At 37.9% G+C, this 18,065-nt stretch overlaps 5 protein-coding genes and 1 pseudogene across 8 annotated transcripts; all 6 read left to right on the top strand.

Moving 5' to 3' along the window:
- The first annotated feature begins 177 nt into the window (after positions 1–177).
- On the top strand, positions 178–3,540 carry LOC104724736 (uncharacterized). Of its 2 annotated transcripts, none has more exons than XR_015570692.1 (10): positions 178–795; positions 960–1,099; positions 1,201–1,335; positions 1,425–1,535; positions 1,624–1,889; positions 1,988–2,187; positions 2,267–2,537; positions 2,624–2,734; positions 2,818–3,009; positions 3,127–3,540. XR_015570692.1 is itself a non-coding variant. In XM_010443280.3 (10 exons), the coding sequence occupies exons 1-10, from the start codon at positions 603–605 to the stop codon at positions 3,472–3,474; spliced, it is 1,962 nt and encodes a 653-aa protein (XP_010441582.2). In that variant the 5' UTR covers positions 263–602; the 3' UTR covers positions 3,475–3,540. The 2 variants fall into 2 exon arrangements, 1 of the variants encoding a protein (XP_010441582.2); XM_010443280.3 differs by having other exon boundaries at positions 263–795; positions 1,624–1,884.
- Positions 3,541–3,972: 432 nt separating this feature from the next.
- Positions 3,973–5,324, top strand: LOC104724735 (large ribosomal subunit protein eL32z). Its single transcript, XM_010443279.3, has 4 exons — positions 3,973–4,069; positions 4,181–4,287; positions 4,802–4,983; positions 5,079–5,324. The coding sequence occupies exons 2-4, from the start codon at positions 4,198–4,200 to the stop codon at positions 5,206–5,208; spliced, it is 402 nt and encodes a 133-aa protein (XP_010441581.1). The 5' UTR covers positions 3,973–4,069; positions 4,181–4,197; the 3' UTR covers positions 5,209–5,324.
- Positions 5,325–5,403: 79 nt separating this feature from the next.
- LOC104728523 (pentatricopeptide repeat-containing protein At5g46460, mitochondrial) lies at positions 5,404–7,748 on the top strand. 2 transcript variants are annotated; one of them, XM_087471329.1, is made up of 2 exons: positions 5,492–7,200; positions 7,246–7,748. In XM_087471329.1, exons 1-2 carry the CDS (start codon positions 5,542–5,544, stop codon positions 7,648–7,650), a joined length of 2,064 nt encoding a protein of 687 aa, XP_087327455.1. In that variant the 5' UTR covers positions 5,492–5,541; the 3' UTR covers positions 7,651–7,748. The 2 variants fall into 2 exon arrangements, with proteins under 2 accessions (XP_087327454.1, XP_087327455.1); XM_087471328.1 differs by having other exon boundaries at positions 5,404–7,748.
- LOC104728522 (disease resistance-like protein CSA1) lies at positions 7,646–11,335 on the top strand. Its single transcript, XM_019232221.2, has 4 exons — positions 7,646–8,708; positions 8,813–9,142; positions 9,363–10,325; positions 10,522–11,335. The coding sequence occupies exons 1-4, from the start codon at positions 8,550–8,552 to the stop codon at positions 11,095–11,097; spliced, it is 2,028 nt and encodes a 675-aa protein (XP_019087766.2). The 5' UTR covers positions 7,646–8,549; the 3' UTR covers positions 11,098–11,335.
- LOC109127381 (disease resistance protein LAZ5-like) lies at positions 7,777–8,498 on the top strand. Its single transcript, XM_087472769.1, has 2 exons — positions 7,777–8,055; positions 8,145–8,498. The coding sequence occupies exons 1-2, from the start codon at positions 7,777–7,779 to the stop codon at positions 8,496–8,498; spliced, it is 633 nt and encodes a 210-aa protein (XP_087328895.1).
- A 1,074-nt stretch (positions 11,336–12,409) lies between the features above and the next one.
- LOC104724733 (disease resistance protein RPS6-like) lies at positions 12,410–14,532 on the top strand (annotated as a pseudogene). Its single transcript, XR_015570482.1, has 3 exons — positions 12,410–13,018; positions 13,113–14,141; positions 14,251–14,532. The product of XR_015570482.1 is annotated as a disease resistance protein RPS6-like (transcript).
- Positions 14,533–18,065: the final 3,533 nt, after the last annotated feature.

Below are 18,065 nucleotides of genomic sequence, written 5' to 3'. Positions count from 1 at the left end.
TGAAAGTATTATTTTGCTCAGTTCACAAAACCCTTATAGTCTACAATGCATGAATGATTTATAGAAACCTTTAAAAGTTCTTTGATAGTCTTAGGAACGTTTCTATTATCTATGAAGGTTACATAAAAACAGATTTCTTCCTTCTCCATTGAAATGAAACAAAACTACGCCTCCGTTTATCTTACTCGATAGTTAAAAATGGTGAGCTATCAACAAGACAGAAATAATAACAAAACAAGCTGAGTGTGTCATGTCGTGTTAGGTTGAACTGCAGTTCATGCCTCCTTGTTGTTGATGTCATAAACCTATCCGTTATGTAACAAATATGTTATCAGCCCACCAAATCTCTTCTGCTTATGCTTCCAAGGCTGATAAAATCCTAAGGTGTGCACGAGCGAGCCACTAGAAGATAAAATCTGAATCTACCAAACTTAAGTGCTCACACGTGAGACATGGACACATGACATGAACATGTTAATGAACATGAGAACCCTCCGGACCAGATAGAGTCTTTGAACTGTTTCGGTAAAGCTGGGATCTTTTTGTTGTTGTTGCGACATTCGTCGTATCCATTGCTTAGAGAGAGAGAGAGAGAAGAGATAATGCTGAGAGCTTCGCTTCTCTGTTCTTCGACCTCAATTACTTTCACACCAATTCATCTATTCAATCCCAATAATTCCCACCGTTTCCAAAGCTTCCAACTATCTCGTCCCGTCTCGGCATTGTCTCGTACAAAATGTCACTTCTGTCTCGTGAGAGCTCGTGGGAAATCCAGCTTCCTCGTTCGTAGCACCGGTAACTAATTTTGTTAATTGGGTTTATTCTTGTTTTGCGTTTCTGGGTTCTCTGTCTTGTTCTTTTTACAAGCTGTGGAAACTTTAAGAAAATTTGGGTTTCGAGAAGCTGTTATTAGCAACTGGATTTATTGAATTGATTATAATTTTGGTTTTGATCTTAAGCTACTCAAGAATCAGTTGAAACCAGTAGTGACAGAGGCTTGGATTTGGTTGAGGTTGGGTTCTTGTCTGGTGTTCATGGCCTACAAGGGGAGATTTGCATAAAACCAAACACTGATTTCCCTGATTTACGTTTCTCCAAGGTATTAAAATTGAGAGAAATTTGTGGACATTTTGTTGTGTTTTTTTTCTGGAAATAATAAGATTTGACATTGGTTTACCATTGGCGTGATTGCTTCATTAGCCTGGTAGAAGATGGTTAAAGCAACAATTGATGGGACAAGATAAGATTGATGAGGTTGAGTTAGTTGAAGGAAGACCTCATCCTGCGCAGAAGAGTTGGATTCTCAAGTTTCAAGGGTTAGACGATGTTGATCAGGTAGTTTAGTGATCTTGAGAGATTTAGTAGAGACAATTTGAACATTATTTGTTAAATTTCAAATTTTTTGTGGGTTTTGTTTCCTTCAGGTGAGACAACTCGTTGGTGCAACTCTGCTTGCTGAGGAAGATGATCGTCCTGAGCTTGACCAAGGAGAATTTTACACTCGTGATCTTGTAGGCATGAGAGTTCTTCTCAAGGTATATATGTGGGTTTTGCCTCTTGTGATATATATATGTCGCAAATTTTGTGAAAAGTCTCTGGTCTAAATCAGTTATCTATGTACAGGAGACCGGTCAACTTGTTGGAACTGTTGCTAATATTTTTGACAATGGAGGAAATGATCTTCTACACGTTTTGCTTGACTCATCCATGGAAGTATGCAATGGGAGTGCAAAGACCAATCAGCTTGTGTGGATACCTTTTGTAGACGCAATTGTTCCTGATGTTGATTTAGAAAGAAAGGAGATGTATATAACTCCCCCCAAGGGACTCCTCGAGGTGAATATGCGAGCAGATGAGCGGTCCAAGAAAGAAAGGCGGCAGCTTGTGAGGCATATTCTTCTTCACTCTTCAGATTGACCAGTCTTTATAGACTTTCCAATTGTGATCTTTCTTGATCTTTTATACTCTGCGTTCTTTGTCATTTCAGGAATGGAAAGAAAGAAAAAAGCAGCAGAAGCGTCTTATTGCTGCTAAAAAGAAGTTATGTGAATTGGAGCAAAATCATGTGTTTGATGGATTAAGGTTTGGAGAAAAGTCCCAAAGGAATTTACTTGCTGATCATATCCTTGACGTAAACTCCACACTGCTTCAGAAAGCTTTGCAAAGTATTGACACCACATCGAAGAGGTAAATTTACTTAATGAAATTTACCAACCATTGCCAGAAGCGTGTTTTCTCAGTTTTCATTTGAATCTTGATGAAATAGATGGAATGCAATTGAGGAAATCAATACGCTGAGAGCTAGAGCATCAGAATGTACTCTGAATGTTTCACGAGAGTGCCTTAGTTTTGATGCAAGCAAAGAGAAAATGGGTGATAACTTCAGTTTCCTTCAACAAGGGCAAAGTCTATTCTCTGAGGGTAAAGTTTCTATTTGTTTGGTTCTCAATGATCATGAGAACGAACAACCAGAAGATCGGAATGGTGTAGTCTCGTACCTTCAGACGTTACTTGATGAGGAGCAGAGGTTCATAAAGGTTAGCTGATGCATAATTTACCACCTATAAGATGTTCATGTCATTTTAGTTATGATTTTACAGGATAACTGTCGGGTTATGTGCAGGAAGAAGATCGCGCTTGCGTACCACTTGTCATAGTTTCCCCTGAACATACCATTGAAGCTCTGCAGAAGCTATTTCAGGACAATGATCATTTTGGATTCGAGTCAGAAAAGGTTAAGGCTTGAACTCCTCCGAGAATAGTTTTGTATTTCGGCTATCAGATTCTCACAAAGTACATGTTTTTACTAATATATAGATCTGGTTTCTCCAAGAAGAAACGCTTCCAGTAGTCTGCAGCTCACCAGAGGAACCTAAAAAGCACAAGATTTTGATGAAATCTCCATGGGAGATACTTAAGTCCCCGGTTGGTTCTAGTGGAGTCTTGAGCATCCTTGCTTCACATGGAATTACAGACTCTCTTCCCACCCTGGGAATCGATTATCTTCAGGTACATCATCGATTTCTCTCTTTGATGAGACTAATATCCAGAAAAGTTCCATCTTTCTGATTTTCTTCTTCAAATTTGGTTAAAGGCATTAACTTAAAGATGTTGGCAATTTCATAGGTATACAGCATTGAAACAAAACCAGAACCTTCACAACATTACATCAATCCGATGCTGGTTGGATTTGCTAGCGCAAAAGGTGCTGAGATTGGGATCCAGGTGACCGAAGAAACTGAACTCAAGAACCTTGAAATGACATTCTCAGTGAAGTTTTTGAAGAGATTAAAGGGCAAAATCGAGTTCGAAGCTGTTATGAAGATGAATTCACATGTTCAGAAGGTCGAAAAGGAGTGGGTTGAGTCTGTACCATCAGAACCGAACTCGTATGAGTTTCGTTCTGATATTTACAAAGTCTTGAGTGAATGTTCTTCATCAGCTAAGATTTGTTTGATGAACATCACAGCTTAGAACATGTACATTGTGCTACTTAGTTTTTTTTTTCCACACATCTAAAAACTAGAAAGATTATGGAAAGACAAGACATACGAGAACACATTACTCAACCAAGAGAGAACATCATTGTAGCATTTGGCTAAATCAATGTAAACACATACAAACAACTCAAGTGTGAAAAATTTAAGATCTAAAGTTCTAAACCAAAAATATAAAACTCTAATTTTAAATTCCAAAAACCAATTTAAATTGCCATTCATATTTAAAAAAAAAACTATCATTTAAAAACCTTATTATGTATCAAATATCAAAATATTATTCTGATTGAAAAAAAGTTAATTTTTTAGTTTATTAGTTTTGTGCAAAAAAGTTAGATTATAAGCAACTTGTAATCCCTCTATTGAAAAACATAAGAACTAAGATCCAACCGTTGATTGTGCGTTTAGAGTATCTAGCCGTTTATTCTGTCGACCAGTCTCTGATCTTTTACAGAATGACATTTTTGACCCCTACATCACACAGAGAAACCCTAATTTATATATTTATAAGAAAACTTAAGTCTACCAAAAGACATCTTTTCACATTAGCGGCGGCGGGAGCTCTCATCACCGTAAGCTCTCTTTCTCTCTCACGCTCTCTGAATCACATCCTTGATGTTAGTTTATGTGTATTGAAATCGAAGTTTCTTCTCACGCTTCTTTGCCTTTTGATGATTCTGTAGAGAAGGAGGAGTAAAAAATGGCGGTTCCGTTGCTTACGAAGAAGGTCGTGAAGAAGAGGTCTGCCAAATTCATCAGACCCCAGAGTGATCGCAGAATCACCGTCAAGGTAAACCACCTTTCTTGGTCACAGCCTTACAGGTTTAGAGATTCAACTTTATCTCCTAGGTTGTTCGTTCGTTACTCTCTGGATTTTAGACTTTGATAGTGAGAAAGAAATGATTGCTTCTACTCTATAGTGAGACAATGTTATAGTTGAAAAAGACTATGAGATTGTTTCAGTATGATGCATTAGGACTATGTAATTTTGCATCTGTGCATTAGGACTATGAGATTTTGCATCTATGCATTAGGACTATGAGATTTTGCATCTATATAAATGCCCTGTGGTATCTGGTAGCCAGAATTCTAAAATCTGTTTCTGGTTACTTCGTTTTTTTACGGGCTTAAAGTGAATCTCCTACAGGTCTTGCGACACAGTTTGCTTTTTATTTGATAAGCTTACTGTTACTTTAACCCTGTTGACATTTCTCATCTAGTGTTATTCGTCAGAAAGCTTGATTTGTTTCTCTAATGTTTCATTCTCTGATTGTTCTTTTGTCTTGCGATTTGTTATTGTTCAGGAAAGCTGGAGGAGGCCTAAGGGTATTGACTCCCGTGTGAGGAGAAAGTTCAAGGGTGTCACCTTGATGCCCAATGTTGGTTACGGATCTGACAAGAAGACCCGTCACTACCTTCCCAATGGATTCAAGAAATTCGTTGTTCACAACACCTCTGAGCTCGAGCTACTCATGATGCACAACAGGTAACTGTTATGATTTAGTTAGATATAAACCAGAAGAATGTGAGAGATTGGTTAACAAATTCTCATGATTGTGTTTTGCTTTGGTTTCTTCTCAGGACTTACTGTGCAGAGATTGCTCACAATGTCTCAACAAAGAAGAGAAAGGCCATAGTTGAGAGAGCTTCTCAGCTAGACGTTGTTGTTACCAACAGGCTTGCTAGGTTGCGTAGCCAGGAAGACGAGTGAAAAGCCCTATAGGGTTTTACTTTTGTCTGTCGTTGACTATTTCGGATTATCTTTTTTGCCTTTCTGAAGATTTTATAACTTTGGTTCTCGTTTTATGATATGATTAATTCAGAATCTACACAACGTAAAGTATGAATCGAATCATCAATCTACTACAAATTTTGTCACATGCGCTCGAAATGAAACAATGCCTGTTTGATAGAAAGTTTAAAACTTTATTGTTCAAGTTTAACGAAATTAACAGACAGTTAGACTAACACATGATAGTTTCGAACCGAAGACAATTTGTCAGAAAGCTTTAAAACCCCTTCGTTGTTTCTGGCCGTTACAAGTATGAGTTGTAGCGCCATCTTTCAGCGATTCAAGTTTCGAGCTTTCTCCATTTCGAGATTCTCAATTTCTCATGTTGTCCATGAGAAATGGTACAGGAGCTTCTCGGTTGCTAAGGAGTTTCAGAATCGTGAAGTTTCGATATGTAATCACTTGTTGAACCGAAGACTCGACGAGGCACGTGAGATTTTCAACCAGGTTCCATCTCCTCATGTGAGTCTTTACACCAAGATGATTACGGGATACACGAGGAACAATAGATTGGTTGATGCGTTGAACCTGTTCGACGAAATGCCCGTGAGGGATGTTGTCTCGTGGAACTCGATGATCAGTGGTTGTGTCGAGTGTGGAGATATGGATACTGCAGTGAAGCTGTTCGATGAAATGCCTGAGAGAAGCGTTGTTTCGTGGACAGCGATGATGAATGGGTGTTTTAGGTCCGGTAAGATCGATCAAGCGGAGAGGTTGTTTTGTCAAATGCCTGTGAAAGATACTGCAGCCTGGAACGCGATGGTTCATGGGTATTTACTGTTTGGTAAAGTAGACGATGCCTTGAAGTTGTTTAAGCAAATGCCTCGGAGGAATGTGATTTCGTGGACGACAATGATCTCTGGGTTAGACCAGAATGAGAGGAGTGGAGAAGCTCTCGATTTGTTCAAGAACATGTTGCGTTGTTGCATAAAATCTACTTCAAGAACGTTCACTTGTGTAATCACCGCTTGTGCAAATGCTCCAGCGTTTCATATGGGTATACAAGTTCATGGCTTCATCATCAAGTCTGGGTTTTTATATGAAGAGTATGTATCTGCTTCGCTCATAACTTTTTATGCAAACTGCAAAAGAACAGAGGATTCTAGGAAGGTGTTCGACGAGAAGGTTCATGAACAAGTTGCTGTGTGGACTGCTCTATTGTCAGGTTATAGTCTGAACAAAAAGCACGAAGATGCATTAAGTATATTCTCAGGGATGTTAAGAAACAGTATCTTACCGAACCAATCAACATTTGCTAGCGGGTTAAACTCTTGTTCTGCTTTGGGAACATTGGATTGGGGCAAGGAGATGCATGGAGTAGCAGTGAAGCTTGGTTTAGGAACTGATGCCTTTGTGGGTAATTCTCTCGTTATGATGTACAGCGATTGTGGAAATGTGAACGATGCCGTTTCAGTGTTCATTGAAATCTTCAAGAAGAGCATTGTGTCATGGAATTCCATTATTGTTGGCTGCGCGCAGCATGGACGTGGAAAGTGGGCGTTTGTCATATTCGGTCAAATGATTCGCCTAAACAAAGAGCCTGATGAGATCACTTTCACTGGCTTGCTCTCTGCTTGTAGCCATTGTGGGTTCCTACAGAAAGGAAGAAAGCTGTTCGATTTCATGTCAAGCGGATTAAATCATATCGATAGAAAGATTCAACATTACACTTGTATGGTTGATATCTTGGGAAGATGCGGGGAGTTGAAAGAAGCAGAAGAACTTATCGAGAGCATGGTTGTGAAACCTAATGAAATGGTTTGGTTGGCTTTGCTTAGTGCTTGTAGGATGCATTCTGATGTAGACAGAGGCGAGAAAGCTGCTGCTGCGATTTTTAATTTGGACTCAAAATCAAGCGCTGCGTATGTTTTGTTGTCAAATATATATGCTTCTGCTGGTAGATGGTCGAATGTATCGAAACTGAGAGTTAAGATGAAGCAGAAAGGGATAATGAAGAAACCTGGGAGCAGTTGGGTTGTGCTTATAGGGGAAAAGCATGATTTCTTTTCCGGTGATCGACCACATTGCATGAAAATATATGAGAAGTTGGAGTTTCTGAAAGAGAAGTTGAAGGAATTTGGCTATGTTCCTGACTATAGATCTGCTCTACATGATGTAGAAGATGAACAGAAAGAAGAGATGTTGTGGTATCACAGTGAAAGGCTTGCTATTGCGTTTGGGTTGATTAATACAGTTGAAGGAAGTACAATCACAGTGATGAAGAATCTACGTGTTTGTGAAGATTGCCACTCAGTGATTAAGTTGATCTCAAGAGTTGTGGGACGTGAAATTGTTTTAAGGGATTCAAGCCGGTTTCATCATTTTAAGGATGGAACGTGTTCTTGTGGGGATTATTGGTAGAAAAGTGACTTGGGAATTTTCAAACTTTGACTAGTGACGCGAGAAGCTCTGGTTAAACAACTGATCTTAATTCAATAAGGAAATCCTCATTCATTTGACTTGTTTGGTGGGGATTAATTCAATAGAATGGAACAAATTAAGGAATTGGACGAGGTAGTTAAGTTTAAAAGTGCTGAACTTAGAATTGTTGGATTTGTTGGGATGTCTGGTATTGGTAAAACCACTCTCGCAGATGCTTATTTCAAAAAATGGACAGATAACTTTGTCTTTAACAAGTATATCTTTGGGATCCGTGAGAAGTCAAAAGAACATGGGTCGGATTGGTTGAAGGGCATACTTATGAATGGGGAAGACAATGATAACGCTGAGATGTTCACTAAGAAAATTCTTGTTGTTTTGGATGATGTGAGCCACAAGGACCAAGTAGATTTTTACTCAAAAACCGCGAGCGCATTAGGGATGGAAGCAAGATTGTCATTACAATATGTGACAAGTCATCTATCGAAGAACTGGTAGACGATACTTACGTGGTCTCTGGTTTGAACGATAAAGAAGCTCTTCAACTCTTCAACCATCACGCAGAAGGGAGTTTCCCTGAGCTATCCAAAAAATGTGTGGAGTATGCTGGAGGCAATCCACGAGCCCTTGAGGAATTGGGAAAGGAGCTTTGTGGGAAAGACGAGGATCAGTGGGAAGCAAGACTAGTAACCCTGCCACATTGTTGCAATCCCAAGATCCTAACTGAACTGAGATTCAGTTATGACAAATTGAGTGATCAACAAAAGGGTGCGTTTCTTGACATAGCTTGTTTCTTTAGATCAGAGGAGGAAGATTATGTAATATGTTGACTAGATCCGTACGTGCCTGAGTCTGGTGAAGCTGTTAGAGATCTTGTTGAAATGTTGTTGATATGCATCTCTGCTGGCCGAATCGAGATGCATAATCTACTGTGTACATTGGGCAAGCAACTTGGTTCATCCAATGAAAACAAGTCGGGGGAAAGAATGTGGAATGATGACGAAAGTATTGTGACTCTGTGGTCAGAACATGGAAAGAAGGTAAAAGAAATCTCACAAGTCCACATTAATATACTTTCGTTAGTGTTAGATTTTGTGTTTAAGTATGCACTGTTTTAATTTCTTGTCGTTTAACTTGTTTTCAGGAAAAGCACAAGGTGAGAGGTATTTTCCTAGACACTTCCAAATTTGAAGAAAACAAGGGAAAGGCCTTAGATAAGAAAGATTTTATCAGAAGGTTCAACCCGCAGACTCTGCGATACCTCAAAATCTATGATTCTCTTTGTCCTCAGCAATGTGAAGTTGACTGTAAAGTAAACTTGCCCGAGAGGCTTAACTTTCCATTTCCAGAGATTCGATATTTTCACTGGCTGAAATTCCCTCTGGATGATCTTCCATCAGACTTTAACCCAAAGAATCTTATTGACCTCAGGCTTCCTTACAGTAAGATTAAACATGTTTGGAAAGAGGCTAAGGTATGTCATCCTTTGTGCCATCATTTGCGTTTCCTACATTTGAGTGCTCTCGATTGTTAATTTCTCTTTATGTTAGCATTTAACTTTTGCATCAAAATGAGCTAGCTATGACTAGAACTGTTTTATTTGGAGGAAACACATCGATATAACATCTAAACATATATGTATACAATACAAATGAGCTGATTGGTGGTAACCATGTTTTGAGTGGTTGTCACAGGAAGTGCCACAGTTGAAATGGGTGGATCTAAGTTTTTCTACAAATCTGATTGACCTGTCAGCATTGTCGAAGGCGTTTTATCTCCGGAGATTGAATCTAGAAGGCTGCACGAATCTGAGTACGCTACCAAAAGAGATGAAAAACATGAAGAGCCTTGTTTTTATGAACCTGAGAGGATGTGTAATGCTTTCTTCTCTACCAGAAAGACTGCATTTAATATCTCTGAAGACTCTCATCCTCAGTGGCTGCTCAAGATTTAAAAAGTTTGAGCTGAATTCCGAAAATCTTGAATTTCTACATTTAGATGGCACTGCAATCAAGAACCTTCCCAAAAGCATCAAAAACTTCCAGAAACTTGTGTTACTTAATTTGAAAGACTGCAAAATGTTGGAGTCTCTACCTTACTGTCTCGCCAAGTTAAAGGCTCTTGAAGAACTAATACTCTCTGGTTGTGAAAGTCTTACGAGGTTTCCTGATATTAAGGAAAACATGAAAAACCTGCAGATTTTACTACTCGACAGGACGTCAATAAAAGAGCTACCAAATATGTTACTGCATTGTGTTAAATGCAAAGACCAAGTGGTCTGCCGTCAGCCATTCCGGATGAACGGTGTATCCTTGTTGCGGCATCTGTGCTTAAGGGGAAATAAAGATATCTGCAGCCTGGGATCTAGCATCAGTCAACTCTATCATCTGAAATGGATCGACTTGAAGTATTGTGATAGTTTACTTTCTATCTCAACACTGCCACCAAATCTTCAATGCTTAGATGCGCATGGTTGTATTTCACTAAAAACAGTAGCCGTTCCCTTGGCCCTTCTTATGCCAACAACGCAGCAGGTCCCCGCCTCATTCATTTTCACTAACTGTGGAAAACTAGAGCAAGCTGCGAAGAATCAAATTGTATGTTATGCTCACAGTAAGAGCCACCTCCTCTCAGACGCATTGAATCGCCACAATAAGGTATTTCTTCCTGCTAGTGCTCCCCTGTATCCCCTTTTTGTATATATAAGCAATAAATTTCAAAACTTTTTATCTATAGTTTCTCAGTTTCTCTAGACTAGGAACCATCCTTTTGTAATACTGTACTTGTATACAGTCAATGCTCCACTCTATCTTTCATGTTAGTTGTCTGAATTACATTCAATTTACTTTTCAGGGTTTTGCATTTGAAACTTTGGTTGCCACTTGCTTTCCTGGAAGTGAAGTTCCTGCTTGGTTTAGTCACATAGCTTCTGGAGCAGAGTTATATCCAGAACTTCCTGGACACTGGAGTGAAAATGGATCTGTTGGAATAGCTCTGTGTGCTATTGTCTCATTTGAGCACTACAAAACTCGAAACAACAACCTCCAGTTGAAATGCAGATGTGAGTTTGACGATGTTGAGACACTGTCTAGCAACTTTAATTGCCATATTGGAGGTTTATTTGAGACAGGTGATGAGGAACGCACCATTAAGTCGACTCATGTGTTCATTGGCTACACCAATTGGTTGGATATAGAAAAATGTCAAGAAGAGGATAATAAGAAGAAATGCGTTCCTACTAAGGCTTCCATAAAATTTGAAGTTACAAATGGTACTAATGACGTTACGAATTGCGAGGTCTTGAAGTGTGGCTTCAGTTTAGTTTATGAATCAGGTTCTTGGGAGGCAAGCTTAGGGACAGAGTGCGTCACACATTGTGAAGGTATATTGTCAGGTTTCTTGAGAGGAATCAAATGGTTGTTTCAATAACCGAAACAAGGGATGATGACTTCAATGGTGACGCAACCTGTAATATCTATGTAGATCCACGGAGTGTTAATAGCTTATTTTATCAACGATATCTTCTTGTAACAATATTTGATGAGGCAAAGGTGATTATTGATGTAACTCATTTTCATATGTTTGTTTCTCATGTTCCATTATTAAAACAGAGTTGGGACTTGAGTGCTAAACTTTTAGATTGACTCGAGGTAAGTCATTTAATTCATTTACTTTTTCCACCTTAATTCATACACAATATCATGGGTTTCACCAATCACATTAAATCTCAAAACTTAATGTTAAACATGTATTGGTATTATGGAAACATCACCTTCAAATGCAGACAATTTTTAATGTTCTCGAAGTAAAAAATTGTGGTCTGGAGTCTCAGAGCTATTACCCGAACGAACATCTATTGCATATGTAAGAAATAGTAATGCGTTTGTAGATAAAACGCTAATGAATGTGTAAACACACACATATACTCAAGAAACAGAGTAATGTAAAAGTGGTATCTTCTTGCACACGCTTCCTTCCAAAACCTAATGCTAAAATATATTGATTGGTCAATAGTATTGACTCAATACAGAGGGAGTAGGATTTGAGTTGTCTTTTTTTGAAAATTTGGTAATGTGAGTGGAGAATGGACCATAATTAAATATAATAATCTTAATTCCTAAGCACCTTTTCCACGAAAATTCCTCTCTCTTTTTGCTACCGTATATGAACCACTATCGCTACTAACTCTTTTCTCTAGTTTATATATATATATTTTAATAAAATGTAAAATTTATTTTAAAAAATACTTTGTTACATCAAGTGCAGCATATAGTTGAAAGTACTATGGCTACCAACTCTTTTCTCTAGTTTATATTTTTATTCATTAATCAAAACGTAATGTTAGGGGTAAACTACAAAATCAACTTTATCTTTGACTCTTTTCAACACACACGCAAGTCCGTGCGAAAACTGTTTTCAAATGTATGTATTTCTAAATTCTAATTACGATCTATGTCCTAGTGCTCATAGTAAACTCATGTTACATGTCAGAATGAGCACAATAGGAATTTGTAAGTAAGGTATACTGAGGAAATAATTGCTAATTAAGCTTGAGGCCGTAAGGGGGGGGGGGGGGGGGGGGGATACACAAACATTTTATTCAAAAGTTACAAAAGCCGAAAATATAAATATACTCAAAAGTATAAATTAATTGACGATTAAAGACTTGGCTCTTGGTAACTGTTCCCGGTCAAATAAATAAATCAGAAGAGCTTAAGCCCTGACTTAAGATGGACAATTATGTCAACAATATGGTGCTGACACTTATCTGCACAGATTTCATTCATAGAAACGAACGACATTGAGCCCTCACTTATACTGTACTTTCTCTTTTTTGGTCTCACAACCTCAATCGCCATAGTTTCATCCCCGCTCTCTCTATCTATGGCTCATTCATCTTCTTCTTGCAATTGGCTATACGATGTTTTCCCAAGTTTCAGTGGGGAAGACGTCCGCGCAAGTTTCCTCAGCCACTTTCTCAAGGAGCTAGATCGCAAATTGATCATTGCTTTTAAAGATAGTGAGATTGGAAGAAGCCGACTGCTCGATCCCGAACTTAAACATGGGATTCGGGAGTCCAGAATCGCCGTGGTCGTGTTCTCCAAAAACTACGCTTCTTCGAGTTGGTGTCTCAATGAGTTGTTGAAGATCTTGAAATGCAAGAAAGAGTCTGGCCAACTTGTGATTCCATTTTCTACCGTTTGGATCCTTCACATGTGAGGAAACAAACCGGAGACTTTGGAAAGATCTTTCAAGAGACTTGCAAGAACAAAACAGACGACGTGATAAATCAATGGCAGAATGCTTTAACCGATGTTGCTAATATCCTCGGATATCATTCTGTGACTTGGTATTGTTTTTTTATTATATATTTAACCATTATTGCTTACTTTTATATTGAATAAATGTTTTCATGTTTGTGAAATTATCTTTCTTTTTGCTAGGGGTAACGAAGCAAAAATGGTTGAAGAAATAGCCAATGATGTTTTGGGTAAACTGCTTTTAACTACATCGAAAGATTCTGAGGTTTTTGTTGGCATTGAGGACCATATCGCTGAAATGAGTATGTTGTTGCAATTGGAATCTGAGGAGGTGAAAATGGTTGGTATATGGGGTTCTTCAGGGATTGGTAAAACTACCATTGCAAGGGCTTTGTTTAGCCGACTTTCTTGACACTTCCAAGGTAGTGTTTTCATAGATAAAGCTTTCATACGTAAGAGTACGAAAATCTATCCTAGAGCCAATTCAGACGACTACAACATGAAGTTGCATATGCAAGGAAAATTTCTATCTCAAGTTCTAGACAAAAAGGGTATAAAAGTAGATCATTTAGGTGCAGTGGGAGAGAGGCTAAAACAACAAAAAATTCTTATCGTTATTGATGATTTGGATGATCAATTGGTGTTAGATGCCTTGGTGGGTCAAACTCACTGGTTTGGGTGTGGGAGCAGAATTATTGTGGTTACTACAGATAAGCATTTTTTAAGAGCACATGGGATTAAACTTGTTTACGAGGTCCAACTCCCATCTAGAAAGCTTGCTCTTGAAATGTCGATTATGCAGTAAGATTCCAGGTAAACTGTGAGTTCAAAGGCAGATTTGGAAACAGCTTTGATTATGGCTCTTGTTTCAACGTCGATTATCATGGCTATATTAGGGAGGGTGAATATATGTTAACTATCTTGGACTGTCATATCCCTCTAAACGAAGATAATGCTCCTCTATCTCAATGGAACTTCGATCACGTCGATATGCATATTTGTATGGAAAAGAATAATATGTTGGATCTAATACTCAGTGACTGTAGCTTTATACTAAAAGGACGGGGTATACGACTGTTAGAGAACCGACTTGGAAACCCAATCACTCTTCCACATGTCTGTGAAGCCAATGAAGATAATATGCCTATACAAAGACTTGTGAAGTCTGTTGACAGCAATGTAGAGACAGAGAGAAGCAGGAAGCGAATGCGGGTAAGTATTAAGCAATTATAACAGATACTATACATATCTCGTAATTCTTTTGCAGGATCAATCAAATACTATTTTATATAAAAGATCACTGGATTTATTTCTTTTGCAGATTATATGAAGGACCACTTGATAAACTTCTGGTTTTCCCCTGCCTCCAAACTCGGCATGTGAAAGGGTAACACACAAATCTGCTGCATTTCTCTTGTGCCAAACTGCAAGGATCGTTCGATATCCCTTTTATTACTTCCTTTTCAAGATTAAACGAAACTATTTCCTATAATAAGATCACCAAAATTCTAAAATAAACTGATAGTTCACTTGATTGTTTCTATCATTAAAATTCTAGATTCTAAAATAAACTATTTTCAAGGATTAATGTTTTTTTAAGAGTTATACGTAATAAGTTTCTTATATATTTAGTTTACCTTGAATTCGAGTAAGTCAGTTTGGTGATATGCTAAACAATACTTGTAGCGTAATACACAAGTCATAAATAACAAAGTACTAATAAACAAGGATAGCTTCTTATACACGTTTTATTCAAGACCCTAATTCTAAAATAAACTGATTGCACAGAATGCATACTCACTGTTTGCACAAAACGTCATAATTTGATTCAGAAAACGCATAACCAAGAATGGAGTTGCATTCGTAATTGGATTTCCTTTGTGCTTAATAAAAGGAATTGGCTTCTCTATACACACATAACTAACATTGAATGGATGCAACAATTTACACATTTCTTTTTGAGATTTGAATTTTCCAAAATAAAATTTAAGGTATACCATCAAATTATTTCTTTTTGAAATTGTGACGCTGTGTGTAAAAATTCTCAACCTACTCTCTCAACAGTTCTTAAAATCAAAGGCTTGTTCAGTGGTTTAAGTTGAATCTCTATCTCCATAGATATAATATTTAATTAGTATCCATAGATATATATTGTCAGTTCATACGCCGAAACCACTGTGATTCCACTGATTCGTCAGAGTACTTCACGAAAATTCAACATGGTTGTCAACTATTTGTATTTGATTGCTGGACTTGTAAAACTTGTTTGCTTGTTGGATTTGTAAAATCTGTTTCTTTTAAGAGTCATGTTCAGAATATTTGAATCAGTACTTGTAGTGTGATACACAAGAAACAAGAAACAGAGTAAGGAAATAAGGGTACCTTCTTACACACGCTTCCGTCGAAACAGTCTTCACAAGCTACTGAAGATGAAGGCGAAGCATGAATGATGGAATAAGTAGCTAAAGGCTTTTTTTTTTTTCTTTTCTTATTGTAAACAGTAAAGCTATCAGTAGGACATTTTGAGGACTTTTCCGAAAGCAAAGATTATATTATTCCTGTTTGTATTTGAAAATTTCTCAACGATGTTTCATCATATAACTAAAGTAAAAATGGACCACAAAGATAATTATATTAATACCAATCCCTATTTTCCACGAAATTTCTTCTCTCTTTTCAGACACAAAAATCCAAAAACACTCACATATGATCTTATCAACAACTATGGCTACCTACCTACCCTAGTTTAAAATATTATGCAGAAATCCAAAAAGTATTGTTAACGATAATAAAACTTAATCCTATGAGAAAATGATCTCCTTCTACTTCTTCACAATCTAGATATATATATTTTGTCAAGCTTCCAGTTCTTGTTGCTATAGTAAACTCTTTATCTTGTTAAATTTTGTGTGAATAGCCTTTTTATCACAACTATGACGAGGAAGACGAGGAGTGTTTAGTTTCTTCTCAAATTCGGTACCAAAACTTAGATTCGTTCGTTGCTTTTCTCTGGATATATATTTTCTTTTATTTTTCCTCCATGTCTTCTTCATCCTTCTTGTGTTGCAACTGGCGATATGAAGTCTTCCCGAGCTTGAGAGGGCAAAATGTTTGATACTAGGATTTTTGTGTGTCATAGTAGGTTCAATTAACCTTATGTAGTTGTAGTACTTAAGGTGTCAATCCAAATGGGATGTTGCTAACAATCAAGATGCAATCAAGAAATCACAAGTTAAGCCAATTCAAAGAGAGTGTTTGTCTAACAGTCCTAGAATGATGACAATTCAAAACGGAAATGAGTCACAAAACTAGGAACGAGAATGCATGACAAGAAGCGAAAATGAATAAAAACATAAACAAGTCTAAGCATGAACTAAAAAGCAAGAAACGAAACAGTCTCAGGAATGTAATAAAAATCATGAAGAAAGAGGTCCTAAGGGTGGGAGTAATTGATGTCGGTGGAGTATCCTAGTCTATAGAGTATTTAACATGCCACAAGCAAACCATCCCTAAACAATGAACATCACTTCTTAGCTAATCCAATCTCTTGACAGAAGCTACTCAAACTAAATCACTTCCAAACCTAGCTCTCGCTAGAGAAACATGATCAAGCATGGCATGAAAAACAAGTTCATTCACGTCAACAAACATCCTAGACAACTAATCTCTTAGGCTAGGAACGTAAGTCTCTGGCACTAGTTGGTCAGACATTTCATCAAACACTTTTTGGGTGTGGAAATGTCTCGAACCTAGTTCCAATTGATCAGAGAGAAACTAGTAGTTCTAACTCTAGTCCAGAAGGGAATCATACAAATCAAGCTTAAACACCCTACATCCTAAGATCCTCCACCTAATCTATCCCATCCTCAAGAACTACCGCACTACTCAGATCCGAAAATCATAGTCAAGGATGCAAACCCAGAAAACATTGAAACAAGCATTATAAGGTAGATAAAAATAAGATGAACAACTTTTTAGAAGGAATCAAATGCAAAATCTGAATAAATCTCAAAGATATCAGAATACAAGTCTCAGGACGTATTGGTGGCTAGATTCAGAAACCTTCTGGGAACGAAAACGAGATCAAAGATAAGATGTCCAAAACAAGACTTAACAAAATTTATATATAGTAGTCCAACATGGAAAATCCTAAAACTTAAAACGACAAGGTAAAGCGTCGGTTCGGTAATCTCCTGAAGCGCGTGAAACCAAACGTCTTTCTTCCCGACATGTGCGATCGAGTCTGTGTGCATCGAATGGAATGCAATGTCATCATGGCTCGGACGGAAGGTTGAGGAGCATGGCTCAGACGGACGCTGGGGAGCATGGCTCGGACGGATGCTGGGGAGCGTGGCTGAGGAGCATGGCTCGAGCGTGATGTATACGCATCCACTAAAACGATGATAACTCTTGAACCACACCTCCGATTGACTTGAAATAAACGGCGTTGGAAAGATAACTCAATTCCCTACAACTTCGATGAAGACATCGAAAGCTAAATCCCACTCGAATGGGACGGCTCGAACGGATGGCTCGGACGACAATGGCTCGGACGACAATGGCTCAGACGACTCCTAAATACCTGAAATACTCCAAAATGCACAATGTATGCAAGGATGATGCAAGAACTACCTAGACGTGCAAAGTGTATAGGAAGGACTAGAAAACGATGCAAACCAATGAGTTATCCTAGCTAAATGCATGATAAAAATAGGCTAAGGAGAGACAAAATATAGACATATCAACTCCTCCAAACTTATTCTTTGTTTGCCCTCAAGCAAACAATCAAGAATAGAGTATGGAGAAGAGGTGTGAAGATGGGGTCTTAGAACCTAAAACATGCTAAATAAAATAGTTAGAATCAAGGTCCTTGTTTTTAGTTCTATGGTGCATGGTGAAGGAACTCTATATTTTTTTCTACACACGCAATCCTATCAATCATTCCCTTTAACATTCATTAACAGAGAACCGTGAAACGAGGTAAGCAATGTCGTTGAACTTATTTGGCTAGGGTAAAAGGTTAGAGACTTAGATGGTCTCCTTCTCAAGCGGTTTCATCAATTCAGAACAAGGTTCTCTCACGAAAAGGAGTTGAGCTTAAGAGAAGGCTAAAGGTTGAAACCAACTGATACATAC

The sequence above is a fragment of the Camelina sativa genome, chromosome 11 (assembly GCF_030686135.1).
Source record: "Camelina sativa cultivar CO46 ecotype springtype chromosome 11, ASM3068613v1".
In the NCBI taxonomy this organism is placed as follows: domain Eukaryota; kingdom Viridiplantae; phylum Streptophyta; class Magnoliopsida; order Brassicales; family Brassicaceae; genus Camelina; species Camelina sativa.
The sequence above is the reverse complement of the archived record's forward strand: the minus strand, read 5'-3'. Positions and strand labels throughout refer to the sequence as shown.

Coding starts and splice junctions, on each gene's coding strand:
- LOC104724735 (XM_010443279.3), top strand. CDS start 4,198: ATGGCGGTTCCGTTGCTTACGAAGAAGGTCGTGAAGAAGAGGTCTGCC. Junction 4,288..4,801: donor ATCGCAGAATCACCGTCAAG/GTAAACCACCTT, acceptor GTTATTGTTCAG/GAAAGCTGGAGGAGGCCTAA. Junction 4,984..5,078: donor CTACTCATGATGCACAACAG/GTAACTGTTATG, acceptor GTTTCTTCTCAG/GACTTACTGTGCAGAGATTG.
- LOC109127381 (XM_087472769.1), top strand. CDS start 7,777: ATGGAACAAATTAAGGAATTGGACGAGGTAGTTAAGTTTAAAAGTGCT. Junction 8,056..8,144: donor TTCTTGTTGTTTTGGATGAT/GTGAGCCACAAG, acceptor ATATGTGACAAG/TCATCTATCGAAGAACTGGT.
- LOC104724736 (XM_010443280.3), top strand. CDS start 603: ATGCTGAGAGCTTCGCTTCTCTGTTCTTCGACCTCAATTACTTTCACA. Junction 1,100..1,200: donor CTGATTTACGTTTCTCCAAG/GTATTAAAATTG, acceptor TTGCTTCATTAG/CCTGGTAGAAGATGGTTAAA. Junction 2,188..2,266: donor ATTGACACCACATCGAAGAG/GTAAATTTACTT, acceptor TTGATGAAATAG/ATGGAATGCAATTGAGGAAA.
- LOC104728522 (XM_019232221.2), top strand. CDS start 8,550: ATGTTGTTGATATGCATCTCTGCTGGCCGAATCGAGATGCATAATCTA. Junction 9,143..9,362: donor ATGTTTGGAAAGAGGCTAAG/GTATGTCATCCT, acceptor TGGTTGTCACAG/GAAGTGCCACAGTTGAAATG. Junction 10,326..10,521: donor CATTGAATCGCCACAATAAG/GTATTTCTTCCT, acceptor TTTACTTTTCAG/GGTTTTGCATTTGAAACTTT.
- LOC104728523 (XM_087471328.1), top strand. CDS start 5,542: ATGAGTTGTAGCGCCATCTTTCAGCGATTCAAGTTTCGAGCTTTCTCC.